Source organism: Anabrus simplex, chromosome 2 (assembly GCF_040414725.1).
Source record: "Anabrus simplex isolate iqAnaSimp1 chromosome 2, ASM4041472v1, whole genome shotgun sequence".
NCBI lineage: Eukaryota > Metazoa > Arthropoda > Insecta > Orthoptera > Tettigoniidae > Anabrus > Anabrus simplex.
Window position 1 is genome coordinate 892,171,951 of NC_090266.1, and position 21,020 is coordinate 892,192,970.

The 21,020-nt window shown below is 38.2% G+C and overlaps 1 protein-coding gene across 1 annotated transcript in view; it reads right to left on the reverse strand.

The window, feature by feature from the left end:
* Positions 1-21,020, reverse strand: part of LOC136864537 (protein MEMO1) — a 160,147-nt gene that overhangs the window by 127,685 nt on the left and 11,442 nt on the right. The window contains exon 3 of the mRNA XM_067141647.2: positions 3,254-3,322. Coding sequence (XP_066997748.2) covers positions 3,254-3,322 — 69 coding nt within the window. The remainder of the gene's footprint in view (positions 1-3,253; positions 3,323-21,020) is intronic.

Sequence of the window (21,020 nt, forward strand, 5' to 3'; positions counted from 1 at the left end):
ATTCATTATTAAAGTGAAATTATCACAAGAATTTATTAAGTGGGCAAATCTGGTACAATTTGATACCTGAAGCAAGTTTAAACATGACAAAGACAAAGATGTCTAAATCACTTCAAATGTACTCAGTTTGATATACACTGCATTAAAAGAGAACCAAAATCTGCAGGAAAAAATAAAAAAATATCAAGGCAAAAGATGGCATCATGCAACAAGATGTCAGAGCCTACAGTATATGTTTACAAAAAGCTCCACAATTCTAGAATACTATTAAATATAAAAGAGTGGTACAAGTTTCCACAAGGTCAGATACTTTTTTTGGTAGTGGTTTCTCTTCGCACTAACACAAAGCTTTTTGGTGTCACAAGGACAGGAAATGGCTAGGATTAGGAAGGTAGCGATCATGGGTTTACTTAAGTTCCAGCCCCTGTATTTTCTTGACGTGAAAAGGGTAAACCACGCAAAACCATCTTCAGGACTACCAATGGTAGGATTCAAACCCAGCACCCCTCGAATGCAAGCTAACAGCTACTTGACCCAAACAATGTGATCAACTTGCTAAGTGTCAGCTTTAAGCATTCCTCTAAATGCAGAGGTCACTTAACTGCTGTGATGATGATGATGATGATGATTGTTGTTTACAGGGGCCTAACAGCTAGGTCATTGGCCCCTAACTGTATGAGGTGTAACAAAATTAAATTCAAAACTTCGAAATGTATCCGCTGACTAGAATCTAAAACTAATGGTGATGAGAAAATGATTGTGAAACAAAAACAATCAGTGGATCCAATTCACAATGTCTTAATTACTGGGATGATGCTTATTATCTAAAGGGGTCCAAAATCTAGGTTACTGGCCCCTCACAATGGTACTAATCACTAGTAAAACAGAATCATGGTGTTCCTCCTACAGTGGTACTAATCACAGGTAACATAGACTCACGGTGTTTCTCACATGGTAATGGAAACCCATGGTATGTCACACACAATGGCACCAATCGCAGGAATCACAAACCCATGGCGTTACGCACATAAGGGCACCACCCACAAGCAACGCAGACCCATGGTGCTCCTCACCTAGCTGTACTAATCACGGGCGCCGCTATTCCCGTGGTGTTTCTCACATAGTAGTACTAACCGCAGGCAAAATAGACCCATGGCGTTGTACATAAAGTGGTACTACTCATAGGTAACGCAGACCATACTGAACAGTGGAACGGACCAGTGGAATACACATGATCTCTTTCACAAGAAACACTCAGACCCATAATGTTCCGCACAGAATGGTACTGCTGCTATATAACGTAGACCCTCGCGAGGTGGTACTAGTCGCAAGCAACATCGACCCATGGTGTTCCACACATAATGGTATAAATCACAAGTAATCTCATGGTTCTAATATCATAATCCCTTGGTCGCCCCTTTTAGTAGTCTCTTATGACAGGCAGGGGATAGCGTGGGTGTATTCTTCATCTGCATCTCCCACCCACAGGGGTTAAGTGCTGTGATTTCTTTTCCTTAATTCTTGCGAGTAACCCACTATTTCAAATATATGATTCAAATAATACCCATTAAACAGGTCTTAAATGTATATATTTTTGTGCCTGTGGAGATAATGTAAGTGAAGTTTATTAATTTCATAGGTCTTAATATGATGTCTGAAGTCAGCCAAAGAGGTTCTCATTTTACTCTTTTATGCTTAGGTAAGTTTTAAGTATAATTCTTACTTAAGAATTATGACTATTGCTGTATAATGGCAGAATAGTGAGTGTAGAACATAGTCTACAAATTGCATACTTTACCTAAGCATTTTTTGATTTCATGGAGAAGAATACGAGATGAGCTATGATGGGATTGAGTGAGGTTAAGTAGAGAGAAAAAGAAAAGAAGTTTAGGAAGGGATACACTTTCTACTGGAGTGAAGGATTTCACAGCAAAGAATGGAGTGTCAATAATAACCAGCAAGATTATAGACGAGTATGTACATTAAGTGGACTGCATAAGTGATAGAATAATAAAGATACCATTAAGGACAAAGTACGGAGTAAAGGATTTCATCCAGACTTGATGCATAAATGATGGATGATATGGACCAAGTCCTAGAGACATTGGAGAGAGAAATAAAGGATGTTGAAGCGACTGTCATGGGATACTTTAATTCAATGGTTGATTGCGACAAAAGGAATGGAACAAGTAATTGGATCCTTTAGATATGGAAAAAGGAATGAAGAGGGAGAAAATTTGCTGGAATTTTGTATGAAAGTATGGGCAATATGTGGTTCAGGAAGAATAGTAGAAAGAACCCATTCAACCACTTTTTTGTCTAGTCCAGTAGCCCTCATTTTTGTCAGCAGTCTCCCATAATCTATCAAAAGCCTTGGATAGGTCAACAGCAATAGAGTCCAGCTGACCTCCTGAATTAAAAATATCTGCTAAATCATGCTCCTTGCATGAGGTAATAGCAATATCGTCCTTTAAGTAATCTTGATATCTCGTATCAACTTGTTCCACAATTGTTCTTTCTAACATTTTAGAAGTGTAACACCAAGTGGTTGTATGGTTTGGGTCACGTAGCTATCAACCCCACTGTCCTGAAGATGGTTTGCCCATTTTCACACCAGGAAAATGCTGGAGCTGTACCTTAATTAAGGCCTAGGCCACTACCTTCCCAATCCTAGCCCTTTCCTATCCTTCAATCCCCAAAAACCTCCAATGTGTTAGTGCAGTATTAAACACGTACAGAAAAAAGAAAAAGTAGCTTTTAATAAACGGTCAGTTAATATAATATTCGGGCTCTGAATATTATGGTAATAGAGAGAGAGAGAGGTCCTGAATTAGTGAATATCACCAGAGATAAGTAATAACATCATATACACTGAACTAAAGGAAGAACGACAATCCTTCAACCATTCACGGGGTGTGGTAGAAACATGGCGCAGTACAGGAAGGTTACAAGCTGACAAGACCAGGAAAATAAAATGTCTCCTTGCACAGCACCACTGAGTACCAGGGTCACAAGGCCCATCACGTAAATCGGACACACTTACCGAGACTGCAGCAGACTAAATAACACACTTATACACAAACAGAATCACAATACTACAGTAATACATTGGAGCGACAGAAACACAAGGTCTAACTGCTGCTGCCATCTTATGACAATGCTTGCAGTAGTTCCAGCTTTAAACACTTCTTAATACCCTTAGACTAATTCCAAAATTTAACACTTATGAGTAGTGAGAAAAATGAATACTCACACAACAACAGGACTAATCTGTCTGTAAGCAAATCCACTACATGCTCCACAATACTGATAGCCAGCATGTCTGTGAAAAAAAGAAAAAGGAGACACTTACAAAAGAGAATATACAATTTTCATAAAATTAATAATTTAATGTAACAATAAGCAAGTTAAAGAATGCTTAATTCCTTAGGGACAAACCCCTCGAGAATTAATTTGGGGAAATTTTACTGTAAGTTGTCATTTAGCATTTTTCAAGATACCAAATAATTAATATATACAAACAATTATAAATATGATTTTTCCTGTTTATTAGATTTGCTTCTATAGTATCACCTATGAGCAATTTTGTAATTTATTCTCCTCTGTAATTTCAGAGCACTTCAGCATTATCTTAATATTTCTCTGCCACTATCGTGTTGTGAACACTGATCTCTTCGCAAAATACTCTTTAGACTCCAAGCAGGCTTATAGTTATTATGGTTACCACTCCCTTATTATATAGAAATTCCCTTATTCCACTAAATTTTAAAACCAAACCCTGCCTCCCTTCTCGATTTCATCCCGAGTGCATACCTCACGTACTATTGGAAAAAATTTTAAAAATTGAAATTTACCACCACAATATATCTTTGTCTATAGCAAAGACTGGAGTTACTCCAGTGTCTTTGTCGATTGTGATTGATCATTACTACCACTTTCACTAAGCACTAAACCAGAGAAAGCCAGTGGTTCACACATTGCGTGTGTTGCTATTTTATTTGGATACCTGGTTTTATTCTGTTTAATCTCAATATGGACGGACTTTCTGCCCTAAATAGAAGTTAATATACTTGTATAACTACTGGAAAACGTGCGAGGAAACCTACGAGTGAATTAATCCTGATAAAAATAACAAATATAATGCACATTGCTCACTCTGTAAGTGAGAGTTTGTTGTATCACACAGTGGTGATGATGATAATGCTTATTGTTTTAAGGGGCCTAACATCTAGGTCATCGGCCCCTGATGGTACGAAATGAAATGACAAATTAAAGGTTCATAATCATCCACTGACCAAAATAAAGAAAATGGCATGAAGATTGGATGGATATGAATTTAAAACAATCAGTGGATCCTATCCAAAAACTACCATAAAAATTAGTATTACTGACCAAGAGACCACTTCTAAAGCACAATCCTAAATCGAGGATACTTGTCTAAAGGGGTACAAAATACAGGACAACAGCTCCTCATAATAGTACTTATAGCTAGTAAAGTAGAACCATGGTATTTGTCATGTTGGGGTACTAATCAAAAGCAGCGTAGACTCATGGTGTTCCACGTATGATGGTACTACTCACAAGTATTGGACGTCATACAGGTAACGCAGACCTATGGTGTTTCTCACATAATGGTGCCACACACAGGCAACGCAAACCGATGGTGTTCCTCACATAGGTGCACTAAACACGGGCGACGGTAATCCCGTGGTGTTCCTCACATAGCGGGTACTAAGTGCAGGCAACGTACACCCACGGCACCGCTTATATAGTGGTACTAAACACAGGCAACGCCCAGACCCGTGGTGTACGACTCACGGGTACTGGAAACCTACAGTGAACCACTCTCTGCTGCTACTAATCACAAGCCAATTTCGTATCTAATATAGTGGTACTACTTGCAAGTACGGTGTTCCCCAGGTGATGGTACGAATTAAAAGGAGTTTCATGGTTCTACTTCAATCATCCCTTGGTCGCCCCTTTTAGATGCCTCTCACGACAGGCAGGGGATACCGTGGGTGTATTTTTCGTCTGCACCCCCCACCCACAGAGGGTAGAGAGAGAGAGAGAGAGAGAGAGAAAAGAAGAAAGAAGGGATCCATCACTTCGAAAAATGAAGTAACGGACGATGAAACAAAAGGGCCACGAAGGGCGCGAAAATGAAAGACTCCCTAGGCCTCGAATGCTCTAATATCGTTGGGGTCGGAAAAGAACAAGAGTTGACCAAGGGAGGTCGGACAGGATAGACGAAAGTGAGGAGCCTGGCACAAGTAAGTAGAAGCAATGCCAAGACTCAGCCAAGGGCCCCGTGGTCGCCAATCCACACTCCCAAGTTGAGAGCCCCTTGGGCGCCTCTTACGACAGGCAGGGGATACCGCGGGTGTATTCTACATGTGCATCCCCCACCCGCAGGGGGTAGTGTGTTTGGTCCGCGAGAGGTATTTTATTTCCCTCAAGCCCACCGGCAAGCCGGTTAGGACCCCCCTATCCGCCACCTGGGGCGCGCCTCATGGGAGTATCACCTCTCCTCCTGCTACGCCAGCGTAGAAGGTTCGTGGTCACACAGTGGTAAGTCAGACTGTACCCAGTTAGGGGTCCCAGTCATCCCAATTTCACTAGAACAGTCCCAATTTTTAAATTTTTCAGAGCCCTGGCCTGGTGTCCTGATAAATTCTTTTTAGGAAGATAACATCCCAGTTTTAATAATAATGTTATTGGCTTTACGCCACGTTAACTAATTAAAAATTTTTTTGGAGACGCCGAGATGCCAGAATTTATTCCTGCAGGAGATTTTATGGGCCAGTAAATCTACCGACGTGGGGCTGAAGTATTTGAGCACCTTCAAATACCACTGGACTGAGCCAGTTGGGGTCAGAAGGCCAGCACCTGAACCGTCTGAGCCATTCAGCACAGCACATCCCAGTTTTTCTAGCTTTACAACTATAATTTATATTCAGTGCTGTGTTTTATCAGACATATTGTCTGCTATTTTTAATGAAAACAGATGGAATAAGCTGAGTGTTACCTACTGTACCAAACAAAAAATTTGAATGAATATGCGCTACACCAGTAACAGTGTGAGATATTGAGTTCAGAACAAGACAGGAACTTGTAAGGTAATTGAACTGATATGATTATTAATTTTGTATTGTGTATGTATTGTGTATATATTTCATGCCATAGACAACTTTATTTAAATTTGTATGTGTCTTATATATTTCATGTCACTAACAACTTTATTTAATTACTAGCTGATGTACCCGTGCTTCGCTACGGGATTCTCAGAAAGACTGACTTTGTGGTTTTCCTAACTGAAGTCCGCATAGGTTATTACAAAAACGTCAGTAGGAATGTAGCGATTAAAAGCAATGTTATCATATAAAATACTTGATCAAATGAAAAACCGCACATTTTATCACCTGTAACGAAGAGTACTACGGTGCTGATCTAACAGTCCATAGTTCTAGAGCTGGAATGTCCAGGCCGAAGACTGCCTTGAACACTCCTCTGCCATAATTCCGTAAAATATGCACACTGCTCATTCAATCCGTGCCTCAGAGTAGGGATTGAATAGCTCGAATGCTATGATGAACCAGTGTGTTACGTACCAGTAGTATCAAAAAATTTGTGAAGCAGGAGAATGGCATGCTAAATAAGAAAGTTATCTAACTCCCCAGCTACTTCCCATCAATATTCAGGCAGGCTGTTACACTCTATACGACTGGGCGAGTTGGCCGTGTGGTTAGGGGTGCACAGCTGTGAGTCTGCATCGGGGAGATAGTGGATTCTAACCCCACTGTCGGCAGTGCTGAAGATGGTATTCCGTAGTTGTCCACTTTCACACGAGTCAAATGCTGGGGCTGTACTGTCCCCATTAAAATTGGCGATATTGTGTATATTTTCAACAAGTGGAAATTAAAAGTTTTATTGTCTGCTTGGAACTGCAATGTGTCATTGGGGAAGTAGTGGCGAGCTAAGAACGAGTTTTTTTCGTCATTCAGGGGGGTGATACATGGCCCGAGCTGTGCCAAGGTCGAGACAAATCACGTGACTACCGCCGCACGCGTGCAACTCACATTCTGAATCTGGAATAGTCTGAGCCAATTAAATGAGACCATCAGCCAATTAGCGTTCTCGTTGAAGATCACACCTCCCAGGCCGATAATATAAAAAGGCCTTGTTACGAGTAAATTGCTCTCTCTGAAGCTCTGAATATCTGAATATTCTTTGCTGTGCTGCCAGACTTGGATGTGCGACGCTACTTTATCCGACCACGTGGAGAAATGATTTTCAGTTCAAGTCGATGCCTGTTCTGCCAGAATTTAGCGAGAGAATTAGCGAATTCCTATGGAGTAAAACACGCATTAAGAACCAAGTTAAGTGTGACTGTGTAGATGAGTTATTAACGTTAGACGTGTGCTTGTGCAAATACTTAATCTTGTCATCTCAGTTACAGCCTGTGACCGGAATTCTACAGAAGTCGTCTTAGAAGCTGAAGACCTCAAGATGGACAATTCCCCAACCATATACAACGCAACTTCATCGAGGGACACCTGCTACAAAGCCTCCATGGAGCTGTAAAATGTGAGGCGTATCTGGTAATTGGAAGGAGACTGACCGGAGGAAAATGCTGGAATAATTGACTGTCGACGGGGATCGAACTCCATCTAAAACTTGAATACCTTTTAATTTACTTTCTGTCTCACCTTTTGTACAACTAGAGGTCTTTCTTCTTTAAGTCGTAGATCTATTAGTTTGTTATAGTTAGAAATATTTCATTTTTCCACTTCTTAAGGTGTCGTGGTAGACTAGGTACGTGTGAATGAAATTTTGAATCTGTTAGAGTAGACATGTAGGTTGTCTTTGAATGATTTCCCATGCTTAGGAGCTTAATATGTAATAATCACTGACCACACGATAAATCTACTTCCCTCGTAATGTTGAAAGTTATTGGACTGAACTTTGTGTGTACATTTTAAGTGAATAGGGTCGAACCTAGTGTCTTTCAAGATCACTTGCTGTATTTATGATGAAGTCATCTAATTTTATGATATTCCACGAGGATCATTAGATGTAATAATCACTTAAATAATAATAGTATTGATTAAAGATCGGGTAAAACAGAATTAAACACTCGTGAGCCATAAATTTACAGTAGAGTCCTTATATGTGAGATTGAATGTGCTCTGTTCATGAAGGGGCTGGAATATGACCAATCCTGAGGGATATTTGTTGTATAATTGAGCGATTGATGATTTAATGATGATATTTGACTTATTCTTGTGCATTGGGAGCGCAAGATAGATTATAATTATTGGAGCACGTGTTGCGAATGTATTTCACAGATAGGGAATAAAAATGATACGATCAAGGCTCACGCTAGCGATAGTTTCAACCTGTAGCCCAAGCGATGGTAGTGCTTATGGATTTTACTAGAATCTTCCATTATAATTTCAAGAGTTAGATGAACTCACATCGATATGTGAAATGTGTTTCTACCAAGTGATACCCATGACTTCGATCACTAGTCACCATTAATGAAGAATAATTTCAGTACACAGATTATTTCTGCTAGATATTACGTGACCTGACCACTCGTAAAAATCATGAATAAACTTGCCAAAACAGGATTCGATATAAATAATGTACATAAAATACGTGTTCCCTAGTGTGAATGTGTGTGTATGTGTAAATATGTATAGTATGCGCACTTTTTAGTGATAGATTTTTGTACTCGTTGGAAAAGTAAGAAGGGTTCCGTCAATACTGCCAACTGAATGGAAATGAAATCTGAATTGAATCGATAATATGATCGATCGATATGAATTTTATAAACCTTTATTATTTTAAGCAAACAACTGTCACACACACAATATATAATACTATATAACATTTCCCGTTGCGAAACGTGTTCCTAGCATGAATTCTATAGTTTGGCTTTGCTGTGTAAACAACAACAGTACGAGTACTTAAAGTGTATGCAAGATGGCGCACAGTGATAAGCGATTCTTAGTTTGTGTTTCAAAGGTTGCCAATACGAATCTCGAAAATAACCGAAGTCGACCGCTTCAGCACTAGAGTGTAAATCTATCACTAAAAAGTGCGCAGATAGTATATTTCTCTTGTATCATGTTGGTCCCATTTAATTTGATCTGGTCACGCACTTGCTGCGACGCAGATTACACTCATCATTGTGTGTTGCCTTAAGAAGTAATTTTCATGCCCTTAAGGGAAAATTTGATCAACTTAAGTCTAGGAAGACTAGAAAAGGATTTATTTTCTTCATTAGCGAGATTTAAAAGGAAAGATCATCTCGTTATCTTACGAAGGCACTCGACTTGTAAATAAAATTTATTTAACTAGCTCACACGTGGATAACGTAAATTTCTGACACATTTATAGTTGAACTTTGAAATATTTTAAGATTAATTTGAATGGAAATGCAATACAAAGATCAGAAGTAGAAGTTCGTTAGCCGCATGATTACTTTGAGTTATGGTGAAACCAAGTCATTAACAATTAACTGGAAAATAATTATTCTGGAATGCTAATGACGATCGTTAGGTAAATAATGCAGTGGAAAATTAATGAGAACATGATCGTGTGACAGTGAAGCATAGGTTAATTAAATGATGAGAGATTAATAATAATAATAATAATAATAATAATAATAATAATAATAATAATAATAATAATAATAATAATAATAATAATAATCAGAATAATAATTAATTAATTTTGAGAATTTTGAAATCAATTTTCATTTTATACTGAAGTTCATGTTGGTGTCATTGACTAATATTAAATACTGTAAATGATAAATTTAGTTGAGTTCATCCTAAAACCACGCGTTGAGACTACTCTGAATTGGTAAAGCTTTGGACACATTTATTGTAAAACCCTCGTTAGCAAGACAGTTGTTCAATTATTTTATGAACCTCTATGTTAATTTTTTTTAAATTCTTTCAATCAAATATTTTGATTTGGAAAGGCAAGAGGCCTAATTTTTCTTTGGTTTTCATTACAGCACAGTAAGGCTGGAGATTAAGAACACGTGTCACTCTAAATCGAGGAAGAAATACAATATTATGGAAGTTCTATGTAAAAACAAAGAATATCAGTAAGAATATTTTCATTTATTGTTTGCTTATGTGAATAAATGTCAGAGTGTTGTTTTAACATTTCTTTTTATCCTGCTTGGTCATCAACCCTTGACTTCCCTTAAATGCCTCTAGAAAGTGATAGCCAACGATCGAACGGTCCACCTCGGGATCTCTCGCTCGCTGGGCTTAGCTCGGGAATAATGGGGGCAGTACCTTAATTAAGGCCAAGGCCACTTCCTTCACACTCCTAGACCTCTACTATCCCATCGTCGCCAAAGACCTATCTGTGTCGGTGTGACGTAAAACAAATAAAAAAATACTTGTACGCAGCAGTAAGCCTATCCACCAGAAATGAATGGCAACAGAAGGCACAAAGCACATCACTACAAACAATGGTCAATGTAATGTTATTGTTGATCAATGTTCTGAGCTTTCTATATTGTAGGCATTTACAGTTTTCTTTTGACTCTGTGATTCGTAAAATATTTTATACCGTACGTTGTAGTTCCTTATTCTCTGACTTTACATACTGATTTTCATTAAATTCTGTTTACCCATTTTCTCGTGACTCGGCGCTGATCTGGACTTAGTACCAAAAATTCAAATTCATGAATATCTTTGTGATCACAGCCGGTATGGTAACAATATATAAGACGTGAATGATAGGGAATTTAGTACTATATAACCTTAGTTATATAGTATTTATCGATTTCACCTGTAATAAGAAATATTTGAGAATTAAATTTTAATCCTTCCCCATAACAACCATTTCAGTCAGCGTGAATACAATTATGTATGGCCTAGATTATAGTGACTTATTTCCCGACTTTGCATACCGATTTTCATTAAGATAGGACCACTAATAACAAATATTTGAGAATTAAATTTTAGGCCTTCCCTTAAACTACCATTTCTCTCAGCATGAATAAGATTATTTATAGCCTAGATTGTAGCAACTTATTCCCTGACTTTGCATACCGATTTTCATTAAAATACGACTGCTAATAAAAAATATTTGAGAATTAAATTTTAGGCCCTTCCCTAAACTACCATTTCTCTCAGCGTGAATAAGATTATTTATAGCCTAGATTGTAGCGACTTATTCCTGGACACTACATACCTATTTTCATTAAACTCCCTTCAGCCGTTTTCTCGTGATGCGTGTACATATATATATATGCAGAAATTACGGAAAATTAAAAAGTGCATATTTCCTTGCTACTATGGACACGACCGATACAGAAATACCATCCTTTTTAAATTCTGAGCGATGTACAGACAAAACTCTTATTTTATATATATAGATATTGAAGTCCCATACAAAAAGATGTGTGCGTGTGTGTATGTAAGAGGAGAGGGTGGAGGGTAATAATGTTATTTAATTTACGCCCCACTAACTACTCTTACGGTTTTTGGAGATGCTGAGATGTCGGAATGTTGTCCCACAGGAGTCTTTTACGTGCCAGTAAATCTACTGATACGAGGCTGACGTATTTAAGCACCTTCAAATACCATCGGACTGAGCCAGGATCAAACCTGCCAAATTGCCAGCGCCTCAACCGTCTGCGCCACTTTAAAAATTTTCAATTACTACAAATCTCCCATTCCCAGTTTGAATACTGAATTCAGAAAAATTGCAGCAATTGGTTGTGGTGTATCATGTGGTCAAACACAACATAAGTTACTGCAGCAAGGGCAGTGACAAACTCACAAAGAATACAGTTGAGGATTCCTATATGGCAAAAAAAAAAAAAAGCGCCTTGGGAGAATGAAGGCAGAGTTAAGAAGAATGGGCGATATTTTTGGATGCAATCAAAGATCAGAAAATTGTAGTTCCTTTTTCCCCGTTGCTACAGATGCATCAAATTTTAAAAACAGAAAGATGTTTCCCCTGGTAATAAGGTATTTTGACCCTTTCCTCACTATCCACAACTAAGATTTTATTAAATAGGCAGATGAGACAGCTGTTGGTATTCATAATTTTATCATTAGTGGTCTTGAATAGCACACATTAAATGTAAATAACATTTCAGCATATTGTGTAGATAATGCAAGTGTAATTATGGCAGAAAGAAATCTGATGTAGTTTTCATGTGACAATAATGACAAAATATTTAAAGCAAACTGAAATAATCACATAATCCACAATGTTACCATACATGTTTGTTATATTTTAGAAGTGGATATAAAGATGATAGTTCTTAAAGTTTATGGGCACTTTTCAGTGTCTGCAAAGAGGAGAGAATAGCATTAAACTCACTCTTGATTATGTTTGCACTAGTGTGAAATTAACGGCATGTTGGCTGTCCTGTGCTCCACCTATTGATAAAGAATACTGAAGAATTGGGAACCTATAAAAGCACAGCTGAAGCATCTGAGAAGAAATATTTAGTGATGAGAACCCTGATGAAGTAGTTATATGGATGCACATCTTAATTTCTTCTCTTACATTGGTAAACATTCAAATCTAGTGAAATTTCTCATTTAACAGTCACAGAATCATTCAGAGCATTTAAGAACTGATAACTGAAATTAGGCAAAGAATAGGGTACAGACTGTTTGTAAGTAATACACACAAAGCCATAAATGAATTAAGACTCTGTTAAAATAATAAATGGAAGTATTGTAATTTTGTTGTCTTCTATGAATCTCTTCATTTCCATATTGTGGATCACTAACATTCCAGACAATGATACAGTTCCAGAGATGCCAACCTAGAGGAAGACTATCAGCAATAATTTTGTACTGGACATCGCTAGCAAAGCTTGTCCATTTCCAAGATTGAGGGCAGAGACTAAGCTGTATAAATAAACTCCACTGAGAAAAAGTTAAGCACCTGAAAGGAATGGTCTGATGTCAACATTATTTTGTACATGTTCATGCCATCAGCAGCTGTGTAAATGATTAGAGTTGCCATGATCTGTGACGGCTGGAACAACCACCAGAGTGCATTAGTGTTGTCACCACATGACTGTATTATTCGGCCTCATCGGGTATATAAGGGGTGAGTGCAGAAGGTTAGCGAGCACCGTGAAGTTTCATGGAGAATGATGCATGCTCGTGTGAAACAACATTAAAGCACCTGAAAGGTTTTAAAAAGGGCCTCATTGTGGGTCTTCATGCAACTGAATGGTCTAATTGTGCAAGATCCAAGTATGTAGGACATTCATATATGACAGTGGCACGATGTTGGACAGAATGGGAACATGAAGTAAATAACACAAGTTTTCAAGGTTCCGAACGACCAAGTCTGACCACATCAAGCACATCGTAACCACTTTATATCTACATCTGCAATCCAGGTACACGGTATGGACTCAACAAAACACCCTGTGTCATCCTGCAATATTGGTCAGAGATTAGCAGCTGCTAGACTATTGAATTGCCATCCCATGCATAGGCTGCCATTAATATTACAACTCACATGGCTGCGTTTGGAGTGGTACTGTACCCAGGAAGCATGGACAGCAGACGAGTGGCAACGCATCATTTTCAGCGATGAATCTCGGTTCTGCACTACCTCAGATGACCAGTCTATAAGTAGGGCAGTGACTGCCTGCAAGATGTTGAGGTACACCCTTGGCCACCAAAATCGACCGATCTGTCCCTCATAGAACCAGCCCAGCCGTCAAATTCGTCCCAGTGCCAATATCAAGGATTTCAAGGGCCAGTTACAACAGTTGTGGACCAACTTGCCTCAGGAGAGGATATAACACCTGTGTAACACCCTTCCTAACCAATGCATCCAAGCCCAAGAGAGTACAACATACTACTGAGAAGGGACCAGCAGTGTGCTCATACTGCCAACTTTGTTGTACGATTCACTTGATTTTGTAATCACTGAAATAAAACCACATAACCTCTCAATATGTAAAGTTTAATTTCATTTGCTCATCTTCTTCTAGGTGCTTAACATTTATTTATTTATTTATTTATTTTTTGTCAGTGAATGCATATTATACCATGCTATGTATATCTACCTGTTACTCCCATTTCTGATATGGGGTCGGTGATGAGGCGAGACGAAATTATACAGAGTGTGTTTACCAAGATAAAATTCTAAAAGAATTTAATTGTATGAAGTCCACCTATTCAATGCAAGTTGTATTGAATTGTTTAAATTCAACCTATTCAATAAGTTATACTGAATAAGTGGATTTTATACAATTAAATTCTTTTAGAATTTTATCTTAGATATTTAAAGTCAATACAGAACTGGAATGAAGTTCATTACTTGTAAGAATGCTTTTATGGCTGGATGCCCTTCCTGATGCCCATCTCAGCTGAGGAGCTAATAAATATATTACATCATACTACTGTAATTGCCTTTAAGTCTGTATGAAACAGAAAAAATAAATAAAATACCATGAAGGCATCTTACCTCATGTTACTGTGACTTTATACATACAATTTTGTTGCACATTATGCTGTGGCCAACTGTTTTTAGCTGAATTTATTCTTGTGACAAACTGTGTTATGAGAAAAGATGAATTTATTTTCTGCACCAGAAGTGTACCCAGTGTGCCAGTGTTAAAATTAGGTTTAAATTCAGTTTTATTTTTTCTCACAATACTGAAAAACCTTTCATTTGATGCACTGTTCTGAGGAACTAACAAAACAGCCAGCATTGCAGTACTTAACAAAACAAATTTACAGATCAGTACTTAGCACACTTTTGAAACACTTCCCAATCAAAATGGCAAATTGCTATTTGCTTTACGTCACACCGACACAGATATGTCTTATGGCGATGATGGGATAGGAAAGGCCTAGGAACGGGAAAGAAGCAGCCGTGGCCTTAATCAAGGTACAGCCCCACCATTTGCCTGGTGTGAAAATGGGAAGCCATCTTCAGGGCTGCCAACAGTGGGGTTCGAACCACTATCTCCCGATTACTGGATAGCGGCCGCACTTAAGCAACTGCAGCTATCGAGCTCGGTAATGACAAACTGGTAAGCAGCAAATCTATATCTAGTTTGTCAATATCAGATTTTTAAATACTACACCAAGCCATGAATTGAAATGAAGAAAATGAAACATTTCATCTCAAAGAAATATTCACTACCTCCAAATGCTTAAGAAACTCCCTACTGACGGGCATTATTTTACAGGATGCAGTGCTGTGAATTTATTTTCTTGAGTGTAAATTCTAGTTTCGGCACCAATTATCAGATCAAAATCATACTTTTCCTTCTATGAAAGTTGACATAACATTTTGATGCATCATCTGCTGATATGGCTGAAGGTTTAACAAACCTCAATAACAAATCTGTCAGAAGAGCAATAAACTTCCTGCACAGAACATGCACTGCAGGAGCTTCTTGCTGGAGAAACACATTAATGAAAAAAAATGCTAGAAGGATATTACTAAAAAATAGACAGTCTAGTTTGCAGGTAGGATTTTCTATATGCAACCTAATTTTAAGAAACTGTGCACTTAAAGAATCATCATGATTTTCATCACAAAATAAAGTATTAAACTGTTCAATTATCCTATTAACAGAATCTTAAAAAGGACAACCAACAAATTTTCACAAAAAAGTCATCTCCATACAGGCCATGAAGGCCCTTGGAGGGGTGGAAGGTAAAGGCTTCCACTATCCATAACCTAGGCACTTGATGGAATTGAGTGGTTAGCTCTACGCCCGGCTGCCTTTGCCCCCAGGAATTAACCTGGTACTCATTTTTGGTGTAGGCTGAGTGAACCTCAGGGCCATATGCAACTCCAGAAGTGGAAATCTCGGTTCTTAAATTTTACGACTTCCTGGCGGGGATTCGAATCCACGTCCTTCTGGGTGAACCGAGCACACCTTTACAACCTCGGCCACCAAAAACCAAAGTCACCTCCGTACAGGTCATGAATGCCCTTGGAGGAATGGAAGGTAAAGGCTTCATCCATTGTTAACCTTGGCGCGTGATGGGGTAGAGTGGTTAGCTCTACGCCCGGCCGCCTTTGCCCCCAGGAATTAACCTGGTACTCATTTTTGGTGTAGAGTGAGTGAACCTCAGGGCCATATGCATCTCCAGAAGTGGAAATCTCGATTCTTAAATTTTAAGACTTCCTGACGGGGACTCAAACCCACGTCCTTCCGGGCGAATCGAGCACGCCTTTACCGCCTCGGCCAGGCAACCCCCCCCCCCCCCCCCCAACAAATTTTCACACGTTTTGGAATATTGTGAGGTTTTGTACCACACACAGCTTTGCACAATTTGAGGGAATTCATACATTTTGAGCTTTCCTCCAGAAAATAGTATAGCTGAATCAAAAACGGTTCAGTATTTGGATCCATGAGTTGACCTGAAGCTTTCTGGGCAGAAAGGTGAATAAGATGGCAAGTACAACCTCCAAGAAGTATAGGCTAGATTATGTGATATTCAGAAATCTTTGAAATACGTAAAGGAGGTCATTCTTCCTGTAAATTTCTTTGTATTCCTTTACTTACTATCTGCCTCCTTGAAAGTGATGTAATCCCAAATTAACAACACTATCATTCACACTGATAAAAAGAGAATGTGTAGACTGATACACACAATGTGAACCACAGAACAAAGACCATTGGATAGAGTCATAAAAACGTGCATGACATCATGAAAAACTTGAATAGGTCGATACTTACAGTGCACCAGAAACTAACATAGCGTGATAGTATCAATTCCAGAATAATGAAAATATTAACTCGAATAGTACAGTCACATGAATCAAACTTGATATTTTCATAATATTTTTTTCACATCCATAATTCCATAATATAGGTTAGGAATCAGTAATAATGATAGAAAACCCATAATGGTTGGCTTCTCTGCAGTACAATCTTTGCTCCCATTATGCTTAATGAATGAGATCAGTTTTAAAGATTTTCAGAACAATGGTATTCATATTCACCTCAAGAACATATTTAGTATTAAAAACTTCAATTTTTGTCCGTATTGACTCAAGATTTTACCAAGCATTGTAAAATCAAGAACATAAACAAGGATAATCCTTATGATTACTTTTTCCTTTTACAATTTGCTTTAGGTCGCACCAACTCAGATAGGTTTTATGGAAATGAAAGGATAGGAAAGGGCTAGGAGTGCAAAGGAAGCAGCCATGGCTTTAAGATAGAGCCCCAGCATTTGCCTGGTGTAAAAATCGGAAACGATGGAAAGCCATCTTCTGGGCTGTTGACTGTGGGATTTGAACTCACCATCTTCTGAATGCAAGCTCAGAGTTACGCAACCCTAACTGCAAGGCCAACTCACTTGGAAGCCTCATACCCAACGCCTAATCAAGGGCTCTATGTCATTAGTATATTATTATAGCCAGAAGTCATTTTCCAATGCAAAACGGCATTTTTAGTAGATCAAGCTAGGAAAAAAAAAAAAAATCACCTCTTTACTTTCTTTCCTTCTCTGCCTATTTTCCCCAACTTGGGTGCGAGCCATGTGTACACATGGACTTGGTCCAGTTTTACAGCTGGATTGCCCATCTTAATCGTAACCCAATGTTGAGGGATGTATTAAACCATTATGATTCCTGTGGTGGTGGGTAGACTGGTGTGGTGTGTGTATGTATGTATGTATATATTTTCCATTTGCTTTACATTGCACCAACAGAGACAGGTCTTACAGCAACAATAGGCTAGGTCTTGGAAGGAAGCAATCATGGCCTCAATTTAGATACAGCCCAAGCATTTGCCTGATGAGAAAACGGGAAAACACAGAGAACCATTTTCAGAGCTGCCGACAGTGAGGTCCGAACCAACTATTTCCGAAATGCAAGTTAACAACCTGCTCAGTGTGTTGTGTGTAAATGAAGATGTATTTATTAAGACAAACCTGAACATTCAGTTCCCAAGCCAGAGAAATTAACCAGACACAGCAAAAATACCTTGCTTGACTGAGAACAGAACCCAGGTCCCTCGGAACTGAAGGCCGCTGTGTTGACTATTCAGCCAAGGAGCTAGATATAATTCAGGCATTCAGTATAAATATTGAAAAATGGGTAGTTTCATGAGAATAAAGAAAATCAGAAGCTATTACAAGAATTGATGATAAAAACTTTCCCCTACTTCCAAGAATTTATAATAAAAACTTTCCCCTACTTCCCCTCTTCAATCCCGACCAACCTTGGACACTTGGATATTATCACCACACTGCTTGCTGTGCTTCATTGCACTTCGCATGGACAGCAATCTTTTGAGGCGAGTCACGTAAAAACGATTACGTTATAAGACGTAATTTCATATCATGCCCCTTCAGTGAAGTGATAGTTTATTACATTCCTATTATTACAGGTCCGCACTGAACTGGGAACGTTGTCCTTGATAACATCTGAAAGGACTTATTGCTCGTTTCCACCTCACTAGAACTGCCCCATTAAAGCGACACTGAAGTTTTTATTGAATTATTTCTACTGCTACGTCAAGTTTTAAGAAGTGTGCTAAATTAAGCACATAGTACTTCAAGACTACTTTATTTTTAAGTTGTTGTTCTTTTAAATCCACATTATATCATAAGTGAGCAAACCGGTGCATATGTTTTTATCAGTTTATGGCATGAGACTCGCAAGTCTTGGACTTGGAGAAAATATGGACTTATATACAGAATAATTTTAACACAGTTTTATGTTGTTAATATGGTTTTAAACTGTGATCCATTTGATGTAGATAAACTTACTTGATTGTAAATTTTTCCACGAACATATCAGCTGATGATGACGCAGAGGGGCGTCGAAACTAGTTCTGATTGAAATATATGTTGTAATTACATCTAAGCAACAATTTTTAAGTTTTGAATAAGGTGGACCCAAATTATAATAAAAGTTGTAATCTTGGTTCAGTACAGACAAACAATTAATTTAAATAAACATTAGCTCATGTTCTAAAAATATGTTTAGCCTTGCAGCAAGCCTGATTAGCAGTGAAGTTATATACAAGATTATATGACTGTCTCCCTGTATTTACATGTTATACCTGAACAAATTATTTGCCAGTCTGTTCATTTGGTATAAATTATTCTTCTTAAACATATATTTTCATTTTATTTAGAGTTTAAAAACTAAACAAATTTTGTCAGAATCTGATTAAAGATATAAAAACTTCTTCTAGATATTCTCTTGATGGGCATCTGCAATCAACATGTAACATATTATGCACATTAAAGATATGATAGCCAATGAATTGTGTCCTTGTGCAATCTCACGCAACCACTAAAACAACGCTTGTGAAAGTAGGATGCACGAATGTAATATTTGTATGCAGTTTGCAATATGGCCATAACATGCCACACACATTATACCTCTACTTAAGGCCATGATTGCTTCCTTCACATGATGATATGTGGATATTTTGAGGAATGTCAAAATAGGTTTGTACCTTTAAAGGTGGTAAGGAATGGTAAAAATTCACTATATCATAACAGAGAAGTAAAGAGACTAAGAAGGATGTGCAGGGCGGAAAGAAATAGAGTTAGAAATGGCTGTGGAAGTAAGGAGCAATTGAAGGAACTTACTAGGAAATTGAATCTAGCAAAGAAGTCAGCTAAGGATAACATGATGGCTAGCATAACTAATAATAATAATAATAATAATGTTATTTGCTTTACGTCCCACTAACTACTTTAAGGTCTTTGGAGACGCCGAGGTGCCGGAATTTAGTCCCACAGGAGTTCTTTTACGTGCCAGTAAATCTACCGACACGGGGCTGTCGTATTTGAGCACCTTCAAATACCACCGGACTGAGCCAGGATCGAACCTGCCAAGTTGGGGTTAGAAGGCCAGCGCCTTAACCGTCTGAGCCACTCAGCCCGGCTAGCATAACTGGCGGTCATACAAATTTTAGTGAAAAATAGAATAGTATGTACCTATAGGTACTTTAAGGCAGAAACAGGTTCCAAGAAGGATATTCCAGGAATCATTAATGAACAAGGGTAGTGTGTATGTGAGGATCTTCAAAAGGCTGAAGTATTCAGTCAGCAGTATGTAAAGATTGTTGGTTACAAGGATAATGTCCAGGTAGAGGAGGTGACTAAAGAAGTATTCAAATTTACCTATGACAATGACATTTACAGTAAGATACAAAAATTGAAAACTAGAAAAGCAGCTGGAATTGATAAGGTTTCAGGGGATGTACTAAAGACAATGGGTTATTTGATTACTGTCTGCATGAAGGAGCTATACCAAATGAATGGAGAGTTGCTATTGTAGCCCCTGTGTATAAAGGAAAGGGTGATAGACATAAACCTGAAAATTACAGGCCAGTCAGTTTGACGTGCTTTGCATGTAAGCTTTGGGAAAGCATTCTTTCTGATTATATTAGACATGTTCGCAAAATTAACCCTGGCAGTAAAACGCCTATAAATATCGCTTTAGTTACACCTCACGTCTTGAAGACGTGCCACTCAAAGCCTATTATTTAAGGTTACGTTTCGGTAGGCGTTATGCTCTAGAAATAGTTCGCACCAACTGCAAGTTTTATTGAATTCGATCATTTTCATTTTTCAAGGAAATGGAACGACTGAAAAAGTACAGGCATTGTTTCAGCTAGCATATCTATGTTACCATTTGATATTGAACAATTTAAAAGCTTTTGTTGTAAGAAGTGACTACAATAAAAAGTCTGAATTTAATATAGGCCAACAAGAAAAAACACGCTAGATGACGTTCATTCACACGTCACGTCAGAAAATCGTATGGTGTAACTGTCAGGGTTAATAACTGGTTTGATAGAAGGCAGTTTGAGTTTAGAAAAGGTTATTCCACTGAAGCTCAACTTGTAGATTCCAGCAAGATATAGCAGATATCATGGATTCAGGAGGTCAATTGGACTGTATCGCGATTGACCTATCTAAGGCATTTGATACGGTAGATCACAGGAGACTACTGGCAAAAATGAGTGCAATTGGACGTGACAAAAGAGTCACTGAATGGGTGGTATG